This window comes from Nomascus leucogenys, chromosome X (assembly GCF_006542625.1).
Source record: "Nomascus leucogenys isolate Asia chromosome X, Asia_NLE_v1, whole genome shotgun sequence".
Lineage (NCBI taxonomy): Eukaryota > Metazoa > Chordata > Mammalia > Primates > Hylobatidae > Nomascus > Nomascus leucogenys.
In genome coordinates this window covers 60590620-60605556 of record NC_044406.1, presented here as the reverse complement: position 1 = coordinate 60605556, position 14937 = coordinate 60590620, and the positions used below count along the sequence as shown (strand labels likewise).

Here is a 14937-nt window from a genome sequence, read left to right as displayed (position 1 = left end):
CTTTATCCATCTCCTAGCAACCATCACCTGAGTGCTGAGTCCCATTCTCTGTACCCTACCACCAACCTCCTTCCAAGAGAAGGTGAGCAGTGCTTGGGCCAGAAGACTCCGATGCCTTCCTTAAGAACTACTGGCCAGAAAACCACACTGGTGTCCCTTAAGCCCAGCACCGCCAGAGTGATCTCCCAGCCCGTACTCACACACAAGGCGCCTCCATTTAGTTTTCCCAAAGGCAAGGGGCTGACTGGGTCCTCTGCTCTACCTCACTCACTTCCAGGGCTAGCCAAGACCCCCAGGTGGCAGCAGTGAAGAAAGGCCAAGGCATGTAGGGACAACTGAACCCAAGAGAGAATGGAAGGAGGTGACAGAGCAGCGGGACTGGACAGGCACCTCACTGTTCAGGCCGGGTCGGAGTGCAGACTTGGGTGGTGCAACCTGAACACTTGCCGAGACAGGCTTGTGGCAAGGTACGACTGGCCTCGTTTGACCCATGAGGAGGTTGAGGTACCCAGAGAGCAGGGCTTGCCTGCCCAGGCTACTGACAGCACTTCAGGGATGCAAACGTCCAAAGCCTGGACTTTCTCTAGCTGTTCTTCGGAGCCTGGGAATTTTATGGCCATATAACATGGTAGAGGAAAGCCCCTTCCTTTGGGGAAGTCAAGATGAGAGGGTCTCTCTAGCCGCCTGGGTTTTGCTGGTCACTGGAACCAGACCAGAGGCTGCCTTAAGGCACTCCGACCTCTTAGGTTGGCTTACAGGTGGCACAGGGCCCCCTAAGCCTCCTGGGGCTGGGACTTCACTCTTCATTCAAGCTGTTTAGAACGGGAAGGAATGGCCGCTTAGCCAGGCTCATCTCTCCCTAGGATGCCTGAGGTCATGTTTGTGGCCAGGTCATGAGATGGGGTTTGCAGCTTCTGCCCAAGTTCTGGCTAACTTTCCACCCCTTCTCTGCCCCACCCCCCACCACCATGCCTGGCCGCAAATCCCTCTCCAAAGAGAAGAGCTGAGGCCCTCTCCATTCCTCCTGTGGATTCACCCAAGTCCTGCTGCCAGTAAGCTAGGACTCAGCAGAGGGTGGGGTGAATGCTCAATGCTCTGAGCCCTAACACTGAAGCCTCAGTCACAACCCCAGTCCCCAGTCCCTAGCCCATTCTCAGCAAAGACAGCCACACGGTTAAAGTGCATCTCTGGTAATGCTTTATTGATCTGAGGGATCCTGCTGCACTTGGCTCCCTACCTCTCCATTCTCATCTGAAGTGCCCCTTAGGCCTTCCAGAGCCTTGCTCCCACCAGAGTTTATAATACACTCATGAGAATTGATATATGTGTGTGTCTGTGCAAATGCGTGTGTATATATATGTGTGTATATATATATACGCACATATATGTGTGTATATATACACATACATATGTGTGTGTGTATCTCTGTAAACACACATACACACACACACACACACATATATATATATTAGCTGTACAGTATTTACAGGTACAAATAAAATAGGCTTGAAAATTACAGTGGTGGTTGGGACCCATCTCATTTCAGTTTACTCAGCAGATAGAAAAATAAAGCACCAGTGGCCTTTGAATGGCATTTGCATTTCCATGTGAGCAAAGATGGCTGGCCGGTGGGACAGAACAGGTTTGGCTTAAGCTCCAGCTGGCTAACATAGGCCCTTCCATCTGGCTGGCCCAGGGGCCAGGTCTCTGCTTGAGAAAGGGGCTGTTATGTTAGCCCACTACCATAAGCAAAAGGGATGATGACACAGACCCTTGTCTCTTAACCACACTCTGCTTTTGCTTGGCCTGGGCAGTGGCAGTGCGTGGCCAAAGGCTACACAGGACCCCATGGGGTGGTAGATAAAGCGTGAAACCCAAGTCAGGGAAAACTGGTTTCATTGGCATCTCAAGACTTGAGAAAGGAAGGTTCTCCACTCTCACATCCCAATCTATGCCAAATCGTCATGTCACATATTAGGAGCCCGTCAGTGCCCACTCTTAACTCAGCCTCATAAAATTCAGCATCGTATTTACACAAATGAAACAGATCGTGGTGATTGGGGCTGCCCTGCACTCCACCCACCCCTGTGCCCATTCACTCCAGTCCAATTCCTCTGAAAAAGACACTTCAGGGCCAGCGCTGGCCCCAAAGGCAGGACCAGAACCTCCTGTCCAACCTCAAGAGCATCCTTGCAGCAAACAAGACGGCTTGCCCTCTCAGTCTGGCAGAGAGCTGGGATCACACACTGCTGTCGACCTCTTTGCCCCTGCAGGCGGGGAGCTGTGGAGGCTTCAGGCCAAGTGGCGGCCTCACAGGCAGGTGGCTGGTGGCAGCAGTCTTGCTACTCATGCGATTCTCTTCTCTTTTCGGGAGAGTAGAATACAGGGTTGGGGGTGAAGGGGGAGTGGAGTTGCCTACATTCTCTTTTTCTCCCCTCTATGTGCAGAGGAGCTTTAGGAATGGGGACAGGACAGGCAGCTGGAGCCACCTGGGCCTGGCTCTGCTCCTGACAGCGGCACCCAGGGGGCTGCTCTGCTCTTATTCTCCCTCGATCCCTTGGTGCCCAGGGGGCCTGGGTGGTGCCACCCTGGGACCAGCCCAAAGCTCACAGCTTTGTCTCAGGGCCCGCTGTCTGCAGGGTGGGGAAGGAGTCCCGGATCTTTGCCACTTCCATGGCACACAGGTGCCCAAAGACTTTGTTGTACCAGTCAGGAGAACGGCCCCTAGGGAAATAGAAGAAACCAGGCATGAATGATGGGTTTTTCCCTGGAGCCCTCACCAGGGAGAAGGAAGAAAGGACTTGTCCCCAGCCCCAGGGATCAATAGCATGGGGCAGAAAGTAGAGGCAGAGGCAGGGGAGGGGGTCAAGGCCGAGGGGGTCAAGGCCAAGGGGGTCAAGCAGGCTGTCCCAGGCCTGGTACCTGAGGTCAGCCCGGCAGATGTGTGTGAGCCGAGAGCGGCCCAAGCCGCAAGGCTCCATGAGGTACTGGGACGTGAGCATGAGGGCCCGCACACCCGACTCTGGCACAGGTTGCTCAGGATCCAGGGACTGGGAGACAAGCAGGCAACCCCCACGAGGCAGGTCAGAGCGCCACATCCTATTGGAGAAGGGACACGTAGGCTCAGATTCCCAGTGCTGGTTTCCACCCCACTTCTCCACCCCCCAAGCACAGCAGGGTAGCAGCTGCGGCCCCTCACCGAAGCACCACAAAGTCGCGGCAGGGATGGGGTGCCATGCTGTCGGTGACATAGTGGTACAGCTCCACACCCGGCATCAGGGCTTCCAGCACCTGCGCCCGCAGCAGATCCTCATCCCAGAGGGCCCGCTCCCGGAGAACACGATGCAGCACCACAGCTGGGGGGGCTGCCACCTCTGTGGACACCTTCCATAGCCGCAGGGGGTGCCCGTCCGGTGCCTGTGAGCCACAGGAGTGGGGATGGGGGCAGCTGTCAGGGCTGGAGAACTCTGACTCCAGCCCTAAGTCCAGGCCTCAAACTGCAGGGCCTGAGGCTTAATAGGGTCGGTTGCAGAGCTCCTCTGCTAACCCTAGCCAGACTGAGACAGTGCTCCCATGCTCCCTGCCCTCTCTCTCTCTTTTCTGGATGTCTGCTTTTCAGTCTGTTAGACAGCATAAAGAGATGACGGGGCCCACATTCTCAGAAGCCTCTCAGGCCCTACCACGATGGGCACAGTGCTTGGAGGTGCAGGAAGATGGTGATTGTCAAGGAGCTCGCCATCTAGCACAGGCAGTAAAACACATGCACAACAAAAGCTGCACTTACAGAACCTTTAGTATGTACCAGGCACTCTCACTCACCCTGATCCTACATGGAAGGTTTTGTTATGACCGTTTTTTACACAGGGCACTTCAGGCTTGCAATCTTACTCAGAATCCACGTCCAAGAAAGAGCATGGCCAGTGCCCAGAGGGGAACAGAGAGAAATGCCCTCCACCCTGGGGCATGACAGAAGGTTCTGAATGGAGGAGGAACACATTCCGTTGTCGCTAAAGGTGACTCGAGAAACGTAATGCTTGTGGTCAGGGCAGTCCAGGCAGCAGGACCGCACAAAGGTGCAAATGCAAGGATTCAGCTGGACTCAGGGGCAGGGAGAGATGGGAGTTGAGGCTATCAAAGCAGCATCGTATCTGCAATGGGGCTTTTGGAAGGTCATTCTGGCAGGCGGTTCCTGAGAGAGTTCCCTTGGTCTCATTTGGTTCTTGATCCCTTAAGGCACTTTCTTGACTCTCTGACATTCTCCAAGGACCAGGCCGAGGCACAGCGAGACTCGGGGGGCAGCTCCTCCCCGGCTCCTTCCTTTGGGTTCCCTGACTCCCCTTGCATGCACCGTGCTCTCCCAGCCCCATAGCAGCCACCCGTGGTGTGGCACTCACCTTCCTGCAAGCCAGCTCCGTGTGCTGGGGCCCTGGCACACTCATCCAGCCCTTGAAGCGCTCAGCAGCATCACGCAGCAGGTCCTGGACACTCTCTTCCATATAGAGGCTCAGGCTTACCCCTGCAGCTTGGGCCTGACGCAGCTCAGCCAGGGCTGGGCCGGGAGGGCTGAGCTCAGCTGCACTGTAGGAGCTGCACAGCTGCAGCACCATGTCCTGGGGCACCTGAGAGGGCACACACACAATGGGCTGCAGCTCCAGAGAGCAGGAGACCCCCTGGGGTCTGTCAGGTTCACGTGGCAGTGGAGAGGCGCAGCTACCACAGCAAGGTAGATGAGAAACATTGTGGAGGAAGAGTTGGGGGTATAAGCTTGAGGGGTATGTATCAAATTGGGTCCTATCCCTGACTTGGGGCACTGAGGTCAGGCCTGATGGTTCCCCCAGGTCTGGTAAGTAGGCGCCATAGCCTGGGGTTACTCACCTGGAAAAGTTTCTTGCAGTCACTGATCATGTGCGACAGGCCCTGGGTGGCTGCCATGTTGTCACTCAGGTCCCTAGGGCCTGGCCTGCCAATGAGGCTGCGTTTGCTCTTGATCCTAGATGGAGCAGGAGGTGGTGAGAGGAGAGATGGCACAAGGGCACAAGACAAGATGGCAGACAGGCTGCCTTCTAGCTGCCAGGAAGCCACTTTGCCAAACCTGGCCACAAAACAACCTGCTGCCTTTTGGAAGGCCCTGCTCCACAGCATCCCACCAGCCCAGGGCCCCTGAGGAGTCAGGCTCACTCCTTGTGGTGAGGCCGAGACACAGCAGTGCCAGCCATCAAAAGCCAAAAGTCCAGTGGGGCCCAAACTGTCTGGACCCGGCCCGGCCCTGACATGCCGTGCCCCATTTCACCTGGGAGAGGGGCTATCCTTCTTAGAGACATTAAGGTGGAAGATGGAAGGCGCCAGGCACACTGCCAGGTTGCCTGCTGTCATCTGGTTTTCCTCGGCAGAGGCAATGTCACTTAAGAAGTAGAGCAGGGTCTGTAGCACCTCTCGGTTCTCATCGGGGAGCAGCAAGGTGGCGGCTTGTGCTGCTGCCAACCACTGATCTTTGGGGAGGACTGTGAGGAAGCAATGGAAGAAGAGCCTTCCTTTACTTCCCCAGAGGCCTTAGCAGCCAGCCTCCTGCTTCCAAGGGGGCAATAGGCACAGCAGTCCCAATGGGAGCGGTGAGAGGGAAGGGAAAAGGTCAGTTCTGTGAGGTCTCTGGGTGCTTGATCTAGCTTTATTACTAACATACAGTGTAACCTTAGGTAGTTCCCCTTTCTTCCCTCAGGGCCTCAGTCTACCCTTCCATATAATGGGTTTGGGGAAGCAGAATGGTCTCTCTGCAAGGGCCTTTCCAACTCCAGATAGTAACTGCTTCAATCCTCTCACAGGTCCAGCTAGCTACACGTGCCTGCACCGGGTTTATCTTCCACAAGGCCTGGGATTCAGGGAGGTTGAGAATGGGGCAGGTTGTTGGGGGTAGGAGTGGGCGACTCACGCTGGTAGATCTGGAGGAAAGTGGTGGTGAGCTTGCTGGTGAAGATGGGCTCAGGCAGGTCCCGGAAATACTGCTTTAGCAGGTCAGCCACGTCGTAGGCTGACTGGCCCTCATAGCAGACGTTGTCAGGCGAGGTCTCATTCATTTGACGCAGGTTCTGGATCCTGGACTTGACCCCAGACTTGCGGAAGATGCCTACCTAGTTCATGCAGGGGAGGGAGGGAGTGAGGAAAACATGCGTGAGTAGGAGGCAGACTGTGAGGCCAGTCCTGGACTGGGCGTCAGGAGCCTAGGCCACCCCAGAGACTTCAAAGCCTGTCGGGCCTCCTGAGGGGCAGGGTAGGAGACAAATGGGAAAACCAAAGAGAAGGATTTTTACAGCTTCAGGACAAAAGAGAAAGGATGCTTTTGTGGAGATGAGTAGGAAAAGGTGGATCTAGGCAAATTCAGGCTCCCAGAAGATAAGGACTACAGAGCCTGGGCCAGAAAGAAGGTAGCACAGAGCTGGGCCTAAGGAGTAGAAAGGAGTTTCATCCTTGCTGGTCCTTGCTGAGAACAGCAAAGGCCTCTGGTGGACCAGCCCAAGTGAGGGGGAAGGCCAGAGCAGTTCCTCTCCCCAGCTCCTCAGCCTTCAGCCCAGTGCCCACCACCATCCCACCCCTGCACCATCTCCCTGCAGGCTGCCCCACGAGGGCTCACTTGGTCCAGGCACTGGCTGCGCAAGTAGCGCATGGCTTGCTGAATGCTCTGTGGCAGTGGCTGGCCCGTGCGCTGCACGTGGATGAGGGGTGGCACCCCAAATACGTGCTGTCCCCGGTAATCTGGGGTCTTATTCCTCCTCATGAACTTGGGCATTGACCTGTTTGGGAAAATGACAAGTGATCAGATAGGGGGAACACAGTTTGGAGACCCTGCCTGCAGTCTCAGAGGATCAGGTGGGGTGAGGAGGGTAAGGCACACACCACTGCCCCAGAGTCAACACTCATTGAGCACCTGCTTTGGGCCCAGCCCCAGGGAGTCACGGAGGAACACAGAGAGCTCTCAGTCTGGCCAAGGAGATAACTGTGTCAATAGGCAGTAACAACTCATGTGGCCAGTAGGAGGCCAAGAACTTAGGGGGAGACCCACTGAGGGAGAGGAAGACCCATTGAGGGAGGGGAACTGTACCTAGCGAGTTAGGGAAGACTTCGGAGAGGACGTGGTAACTCAGCAGGCTCTTGAGGGATAAGAAGGCATTGTCCCAGAGGAGAAATGGGGAAAATGCATTCCAGGCAGAGAGCACAGCACAAACAAAGGCAAAGAGGCAGGAAAAAGATCATAGCACGTTCACGGAAGGATGACTGGTCCCACTGGTCTGTAAGGTGGGGTTGCTTAGGAGTGGTAGGCTAAAGAGCCAGAAGGACGGTGCGGGACCAGAACAGGAAGGAGTCATGGTGGGAGGGAATCTGGACAATGGGGAGCCAGAGAAAAGTGTTTATCTGGAGAGTGACAACCACAGCTGCATTTTAGGACAATCTCACTAGTGGCAGCACGGAGGTTGGGATGGAGAAGATACAGCTGGAGGACCTCAGGTCCTCTGCCCCATACCCAGCCTCACCAAGCCCCTCCAGCCTCCTGGCATATCACACTGGTCCCCTGGCCTGTGGGCCCTGCCTGCCTGCATCCACCTCCTGGGCTGACCCTGCCTGGGGCCGTGGACCTGAGTCAACAGTTCCCCACCCTCCATGGCCCAGGAGCCACTCACCAGACCCAGCCCTGCTTGTGGGGCACAGTGTACTTCTCCATGAAGGCGGTAAGCCGCAGCAGCGAGCCCTTGTGCAGGAGGTTGATCTGGCCTGCAAACTGCCGGTTGATCTCCAGCGACTCTGAGTTGAGGCTGGGCCGATGGGAGTTCTGGAAGCTATGCCAGCGGAGCTTCCTGGTGGGGGGGCGGTGAGAGGGGTGGAGAAGCCCAGAGGAGCAGGTGTGGTTAAATCTTAGAAAAGGTGTGTGTTATTGTGGTCCCCTTTTTTCTCCCCAAAGAAAAAATGCAGGGAGCTGGGACCACTTTCAGCGCTGCTGCTGAGGCCCCAGAGTGGAAAAAGCTTGGACTCAGCTTCTTAGGGGCCAAGAAGTTCTTGGGGAGGGTGGCACAGAGCTCAGGCCCATCTAGTGCCAATAAGCAGTGAAGCCCCCTGCCCATTCCAAGACTACCGTGGAGGGGCTGCTCCAAGAAACCCTGAATGGGCAAAGCTGGGGACCAGAGACCATCTCCTCCATCCTCCCTCACTTTACAGATGAGGAAACTGAGGCCCAAAGAGGAGAGCATCATTTCCTCAAGGCCACAGCACAGGCAGGTTCTGGACCTAAATTTCTGGATTCCCAAGTCCTGTACTCTCTCTCCTGAGCTGGCTATGAGGGGATAACGCAGCCCCCAAGCACTTAGCCCCCGGCCTCATGACTGAGAAATCAGCTTCAGAGACAGAGAGAGAACAGGAGACCCTGCGTCCGCCCCATCCCAACTCAAACTCTCACCTGCAGGGTCTGGTAAGTGATGCCCCAACACCTGAATCGCGCCGTTCACGGGGCATTGATGCCTGGAGTCCAGCCAGGGGCCCCGCAGCCTCAGCCTCATTCATGGAGTTCCCACTACTGTCAAGTTCGCTGGAGGAGGCCACAGTGTCAGAAATGGAGTGTCCTTCTTCCACAGACAGGCTAGAGGCAAAGGTGGGTTCCCCGCCTGATTGTGCCTCCTGCTTACTGTCCTGGGCTGGGGCCAGGGCCGGGGCTGGGACCGGGGCCTCAGCCTCTTCTTGTGCCAATGGCTCAGCCTCAGCTGAAGCCTGAGCCACAGCCAGGACTGCTGGCTGGACTTCAGCCTGGGCCCAGGCTGGGGACTCTCCATGGGCCGGAACCTCCATCTGGCTGAGAGCCTCAGCTTGGCATTTGACCTCAACTGTGGCTATGTCTACTGATGAAGCGGCCTCCTCCTCTTCCTCATCTCCAGGTCCCAGGTCTGGGTACATGGCCCGAGACCACAGCTCTACTCGTTGCTGTAGCCCCCACACGTGCTGGAGGATGTCATCTAGGTGAGCATAGCTGCCCCCACTCTCCTCATCATCTTCATCTTCAGCCTCGGCCCCAACCATTACAGGCTCAGCCGGGTACAGCTCAGGCAAGTTGTCATACGTGCTGGCATGGCTGCCCGTTGAGCCACAGGAGCCCCGGCGCCCCTCACAGCCCCACCGCCTACCTGGCTGCCAGTCTGCCAGGCGGTGTCCGTCCTCAGGACACAGGCTCTCAATGGACAGGGAGCGAGGGAATGTGCCTGGTTTGTGGTCCCCAGGCACATGCACCAGGCAATCACCCCGGTGTGTCCGCTGAGGATGCTGGAATGAGGCCACAGGCCAGGCCTCCCAGGCCTTCCGAGTGTTGGCACCACTGCCACTGGCTGAGGTGGCGGCCCAGTTCTTGGCCCTGTAAAATCCGGCTGAGAGGAAGCCACGACAACTGCGGAATGATGAGGCTTTGGAGACCTTCTCTGAGGTGGCTGGACTACTCTCGGGCTCTGCTTGCTGGCTGCCACTCTTTTCTTTCCGCCTCAGAGACTCAAGGTGCTTGAGGAAGCTACGGTTACGATGGCGCTTCTTGGCTTTGTCCTGGGGACCCTCCTGGCCCTGGGTGGGGCTGAGGAGGGGCCGGTCACTTGAGCTGGGGGCACGGCCTGGCAAGGGCAAGTCTGCTGGCTCAGGTGGTAGGCTCACGGTGATGACTGGCAGAGAGGTGGCGCTAAGCTCAGTGAGGACGCTCTCACAGCTTGAGGTCACTGGCAGGCCAGGGCTCGGTGGGGCCAACAGATCAGAGGACCCCATAGGAGACCAGCACTTACTTTCCTGCTGGAAGGCCCAGTGGCTACTGATGGTACACTGCTCTTCCTCTTCTGAGTCTTCATTCTGGGAAAGGCACTGCAGGGTCAGGTCAGAGAAGCCCAAGCCACAAGTCCTTGCTTGTACTCCACTCTCTGCTTCCAAACTCTTGGGGGACTCTGAGGTGAAGGGCCCTACTTTCTGGCTGAGAACATGGCCTAGGTGGGGAGAGCTAGCTCGGGGAGTGCCAGAGGAAGCCAGCAGTCACAGACAGAGCCCAGATGTATAGTAATGGTAATGGTCAACTAATTAATCTAACCCCCCTTCCAATTTTACAGATAGGGAAATAAACCTACAAACCAGAAGCCACTTGCCCAAGGTCAATGACATGCATTAAGTCAGTGACAGACCTTCCCAAGCTCTAGGCTGTAGTCTCAGATTAGAATCACAACAGAGCTGGATGGAATTGGAGATTTTCTAGTTCATCTCCTTCTTTGCAAAATGGGGAAACTGAGGCCCAGAAGGGAAGAGGTTTCCCTTTAGTCCCTCAGTAATCAGTGGCAGAGCTGAGACCAGGCCCCATGGGCCTCCTGTCTCACAGCCCAGGGCTTTGGTCACTTGGCTGCCCCACCTGACTACAGGACTCTGGTATAGAAAGCCCCAGAAAAAAAAAAAAAAAGCAAGAAAGTGAGTTCCCAGGAAAGAATGGGGTCATAGATCTCCTCCATCTCTACCCCTAGCTGGGGAAGGGCACTGCTCTGGACATCTCAGACTCCTGGGATACTGGAGCTAGTTTTACAAATGGTTTATGTATGCCCTGGGTTTCCTTATGGCACCACAAGACCACAGACCCACCCTTTGCCATGACTCACCTGCTTGCTTTGAAAATGAACCTCCAGTTTCATCGAGGCACAATTATTCAAGGTCATCAGCCTCCTGTAACAAAATGGAAGTGTCCAACCAAGGATCCCCATCCCCAAAGCCTGGCAGAGCCTACGAAGATGCATCCGCCACTTCACATGCCCAAGCCATCAAAACTTCTCGCGAGCTCCAATATTCGTGAAGGTTTAAGAACCAGACACACACAATGCTGGGAAGATTATGGCCTCTGCCCTCCAGGAGCTTACACAGAGAGTGGAAATAAACCCTACAGAAATGGGACATGTTCAAAGACAGAGCAGACAGAAGGCACAGCAGACAAACACAGGGAGAGACAAGCAACTTCCATGAAGGAGGGATGCAGTCAGAGAAGGCTTCCTGGAGAATGCAAATGGGATTTTGAGGGTGAGAGAAACAGGGTCTCTTACCCAAGTTTACACAGGACACTGTAGGTGTACAGTCAGCAAACAGACCAGTGTAGGCATGAGACCAATGGGCCTAAGGCTAATGAGGCAGCTCGCAAAGGGCTTTGAGTGGTATGCTAAAAAGTCTTTGCATTTTTATCCTTAGGCTGAAAGAACAACCATTTAAGCAGAAAGAACAGCCATTTAAGCAGAAAGAACAACCATTTGGAGCTGTTACAATGCTGACACTGGTGGATCTAGATGGATCTGGGAGTGGGGTGAGGGAAGGGGGAGAGGGGAGGGGAGAGATGGGCTATCAAGACTAAAGCCAGTTAGGCTGAAGCCTTGTGATCGATCCAAGGAGAAGCCATGGTTTGGCCGCAAACAAGGGCCAAGCTGGTGTAAGTAGAGAGAGACTGAAGCAGAGGAATATTTGGGGGCTATAACTTTAGGAGAAAAGAAACAAGGCCAGATCTTGGCTTTCTAGCTAGAGTGACTAGGTGGTTGAGGGTGTCACAAACACAAAGAACAGAATGAGCAATGTGACCACAGAAGATGAGTTTTGTTAGTAAGCTGGGCTCCTCCTCTGTTAGAGGGTACGAGGGATGTTTTTTTCCATGAGGAAACTTCAAGCTGGGCCTTTGGCTTCCCAGGTCTGGCCCTCAGCCCACCTACCTACACAGGGCCCCCAAAGAGTCCTCGTCCAGAAAACCGTGGTTTTTCTTCACAGAGCCAATATCCAGGGGAAACGAACCTTCTGTATGGCAGAGAGAAGCAAAGATGAGTGCAGTGGTATATCACAAACTCAGCCTCAGCGGCCCTTGAGCTGGAAGGGAACAGCCAGGAAGGAGGGGGAGCAGGAAGACAAGAGGCAAAGCAGAAGGAGAAAAAGTCAGGAGTAAAGGAGGGTGCCCAGGGAGTTCAGGGAAAGGTCTGGGAGAGGCCTAGAGGGCTGAGCTGGAACCAGGAATTCTGTCAGTCAGGGAGGCAGGTCTATGGGAAATAGCAGGCCCAAGACCCCAGGTGGCTGCCAAGAGCCCAATACGGGCTCCCCCATTCCCCTTTGACTCCTGGGCTGCTCAGGCAGGGAAACTTCTCCTTGGCCCAAGGTGAACTTGGGGGAGTAGGGCGGGAGCAAGGACAGAAAGGACAGGACAGCACAGTAGCCAAACAATACCTTGCATCCCCCTGTGGCCCAGAGCAGTAGGAGCCCACTCCCTGGGACTTAGGGAGGGGAGAGGGGAAAGAAAGGAGTTGGGAGAATGGAAGAGAGAATCTGAGAAGCCTCACAGCTCTCTACCTTACTGGTGAAGCAAACCCATTTGTTCCTTTACTCATTCAACTAATGAGTATCCAACTGAGCATTTACTTTGTGCCAGACGCTTGAGCAAACCATAGAGCATACAACAGTGAATACAACAAAAATGGTTCCTGCCTTCATGGAGTTTACACTCTTAAAGGAAACAGATAAGCAACAGTACTTAAAACCAAGATGGTGCAGTCATGGAAGACATCAGCCAGCATGATAGTGTAAAGGGAGGCTGGGAGGGGTTGGGGCTGCTTGTAGAGAGGTGGTCAGCAGAGAGCTTTCTGAAGCAGTGACATCTGAGCTGAGTCCTGAAAGATGAGAAGCAGCCAGCTGTGCAAGGAAATTGCAGAGAGAGTTCCAAGCAGGAGGAACATCAGCATCAAGGCTCTGAAGAGGGAAAGAGCTTGGTGTGAGCAAGTGTAGAGAGGAGTCCTGTGAACAAAAGTAAGAGTAATCAACGGAAGTTGGAGAATGCAGTCTGACAGGCCAGAGCAGAGCATCTGTGTGTATTTCATTCTGAGTGTGCTGGGAGGCCATTGGAGGGTTTGGAGCAGGAGTGACAGTCAGACCTATGGCCAAAAAGAGCCCTCCAGCTGCAGTGTAGAGATGAGAGCGCAAGAGCACAGGAAGTTGCTGCACTAGCCCAGGTGAGCCATGACACTGGGTCACACCCGGCTGTGGCAGTGGAGGTAGTGAGAAGTGGATTGATTCAAGATACGTTCTGGAGGGAAAAAGGTCTTGCTGAAGGGTTCGAGATAGGAGATGGGAACAAGGAGGAATTAAGGACGGCTCCTGGGTATGGGGCTGAGCAAGTGGGTAAATGGTGGTACCATCAGGAGTTGGTTTCAGACCTGTTTAATCTGAGACACCCATCAGACATCTGAGTAGAGAGATTGAATTGGCAGCTCTGAATATATGAATCTGGAGCTTGGGGATGAGGTCTGGACATTTGCAAGTCATCAGAATATGGATAGTACTTAGACAAAGATCTCATGAGAAAGAAATGTTGAGAGAGAAGAGGGCCCCGGACAGAGCCCTGGGATATCCTAAACTTTAGATATCAGTTAGAGGAAGCAGAGTCAGCTAAGGAGACAGAACCCAGCCAGAGAGGCAGCCAGGAGAGGGGGGCGTTCCAGAAGCCGAAGGAAGGAGTGGCCAGTGGCACCGAATGCTGCTGAGAGATGGAGCAAGATGAGGGCTGGGAAGTGACCACTGAGTGTGACCACATGGAGGTCACTGGTGAATTGACCAGGCAAGTTGACCAGGCGAGGTGGAGGTGAAGCCAGGGTGTAGTAGGGGTGTGGGAAGAAAAGGGGAAGGGAAACAGCAAGTGTGAAGAACTCTAGAAAAACACGAAAGAGAAATGAAGGAAAACAGAGAAATGAGGTCATCACTGTGGGGCAAGTGAGGCCAAGGCTGGGCCACCAGGGTGTACAACTCCAGGCTGCATTCTTCACACCGTGTGTACCTACATGGCATCCTCAGGATTGGTACCACGTGATGACCCTGGTCAAGACAAGGTACTTTAAAGGCATGGGCAACAGCAGAGCTTGTGGCAGTTGTGAGAGCAATCCTGTAGAGATGATGCGGGAGAGAAAGGTGCAACTGCAGGAGCAAAGCCCCTGAAAAAAATCGGAGCAGGGCCAGGAGACACTGCTTGTGTGTAATTGGAGAGAGAATCTGACTTGCCCCATTTAACAGATGAAAAACTGAGGGCTAGGGGAAGTATGGAACGGGGGAGGGTAAACGATTCAGTGGCCTTACCTTCAAAAAGCTGCACATACTGAGGGAATCCTGTTGCTCGAAGCCACTCACATGCTCTTTTGGCCTCGGCTTCTAAAACAGAACAAGGGAAAGAAACAGGCAAAGAAACGGGGTTAGGAGGGTGCTGACACCAGGGCCCTAGGTGCATGCTGCCCAACCCCAGCAGGCAGGCATGTCTCATTCTGGTGATCCAGCAATAGCAAGAGAAGGCCAGAGGTCCTACCACATTTGCTCCAAGTCATAGCCAGCCAGGAGGCCCTCTGCTCCCCAAGCCCTACTGTCTGGGCATCCTGGCCCTGGCTTTCTTGAGTCTTATTCCCTGCCTGTTCTAAACCCCTCCCACTCTCCCACCCCCTGCCCAGGAACCAGGATCATCTGGGGTCAAGGAGGCCTGCTGGGATAAGAAGCCACAGCTGTGTCCACCCCCGAGCCTTTCTGAGGGACTCACCCCCTTCCAAGGCCCTGGGTAGACCACCCTAGTCCAGGCAGGAAGTAGGAATGTTCAACCATTCCTATCATTCTCTTTCTCATCATCGCATCTAACATTCTTCAGCACTTTGACAGCCAAATCTCATTTCACACACACAATAACCGGTGATGGCTTTGCTATCCCCATTTTACAGACATACAAACAGGCTCAGCCTACGGTCTCACAGTGGACAAAGCAGCAGTGCCAGGGTTGGAATCCCAGCTGAGTCTGACAGCAGCACCCCCATGCTCATTCCAGTCCTCCCTCTTCAGGGAGCTGCCCAGTACTGCCCCAGCTCTCTTGGCCTATTTGTGTCATAGTGCAGTGCTGAGTGTCATGAA

The 14937-nt window shown here is 54.6% G+C and overlaps 1 protein-coding gene across 1 annotated transcript; it reads right to left on the bottom strand.

Annotated features, from left to right (window-relative positions):
• Positions 1–1174: 1174 nt before the first annotated feature.
• On the bottom strand, positions 1175–14193 carry STARD8 (StAR related lipid transfer domain containing 8). The gene is made up of 13 exons (XM_030807469.1): positions 14128–14193; positions 11730–11811; positions 10644–10707; positions 8441–9858; positions 7671–7844; positions 6626–6785; positions 5927–6125; positions 5291–5501; positions 4876–4990; positions 4395–4619; positions 3200–3417; positions 2923–3099; positions 1175–2724 (listed from the first exon to the last, which is right to left on the bottom strand). The coding sequence occupies exons 3-13, from the start codon at positions 10698–10700 to the stop codon at positions 2607–2609; spliced, it is 3072 nt and encodes a 1023-aa protein (XP_030663329.1). The 5' UTR covers positions 10701–10707; positions 11730–11811; positions 14128–14193; the 3' UTR covers positions 1175–2606.
• Positions 14194–14937: the final 744 nt, after the last annotated feature.

Bases quoted from the DNA above. Each gene is read 5' to 3' on its own strand.
- STARD8 (XM_030807469.1), bottom strand. From the start codon at position 10,700: ATGACCTTGAATAATTGTGCCTCGATGAAACTGGAGGTTCATTTTCAA. The intron at 7,845-8,440 runs GTGAGAGTTTGA...CCCCCCCACCAG, and splicing joins TCACTTACCAGACCCTGCAG to GAAGCTCCGCTGGCATAGCT. The intron at 3,418-4,394 runs GTGAGTGCCACA...TGTGGCTCACAG, and splicing joins CGGAGCTGGCTTGCAGGAAG to GCACCGGACGGGCACCCCCT.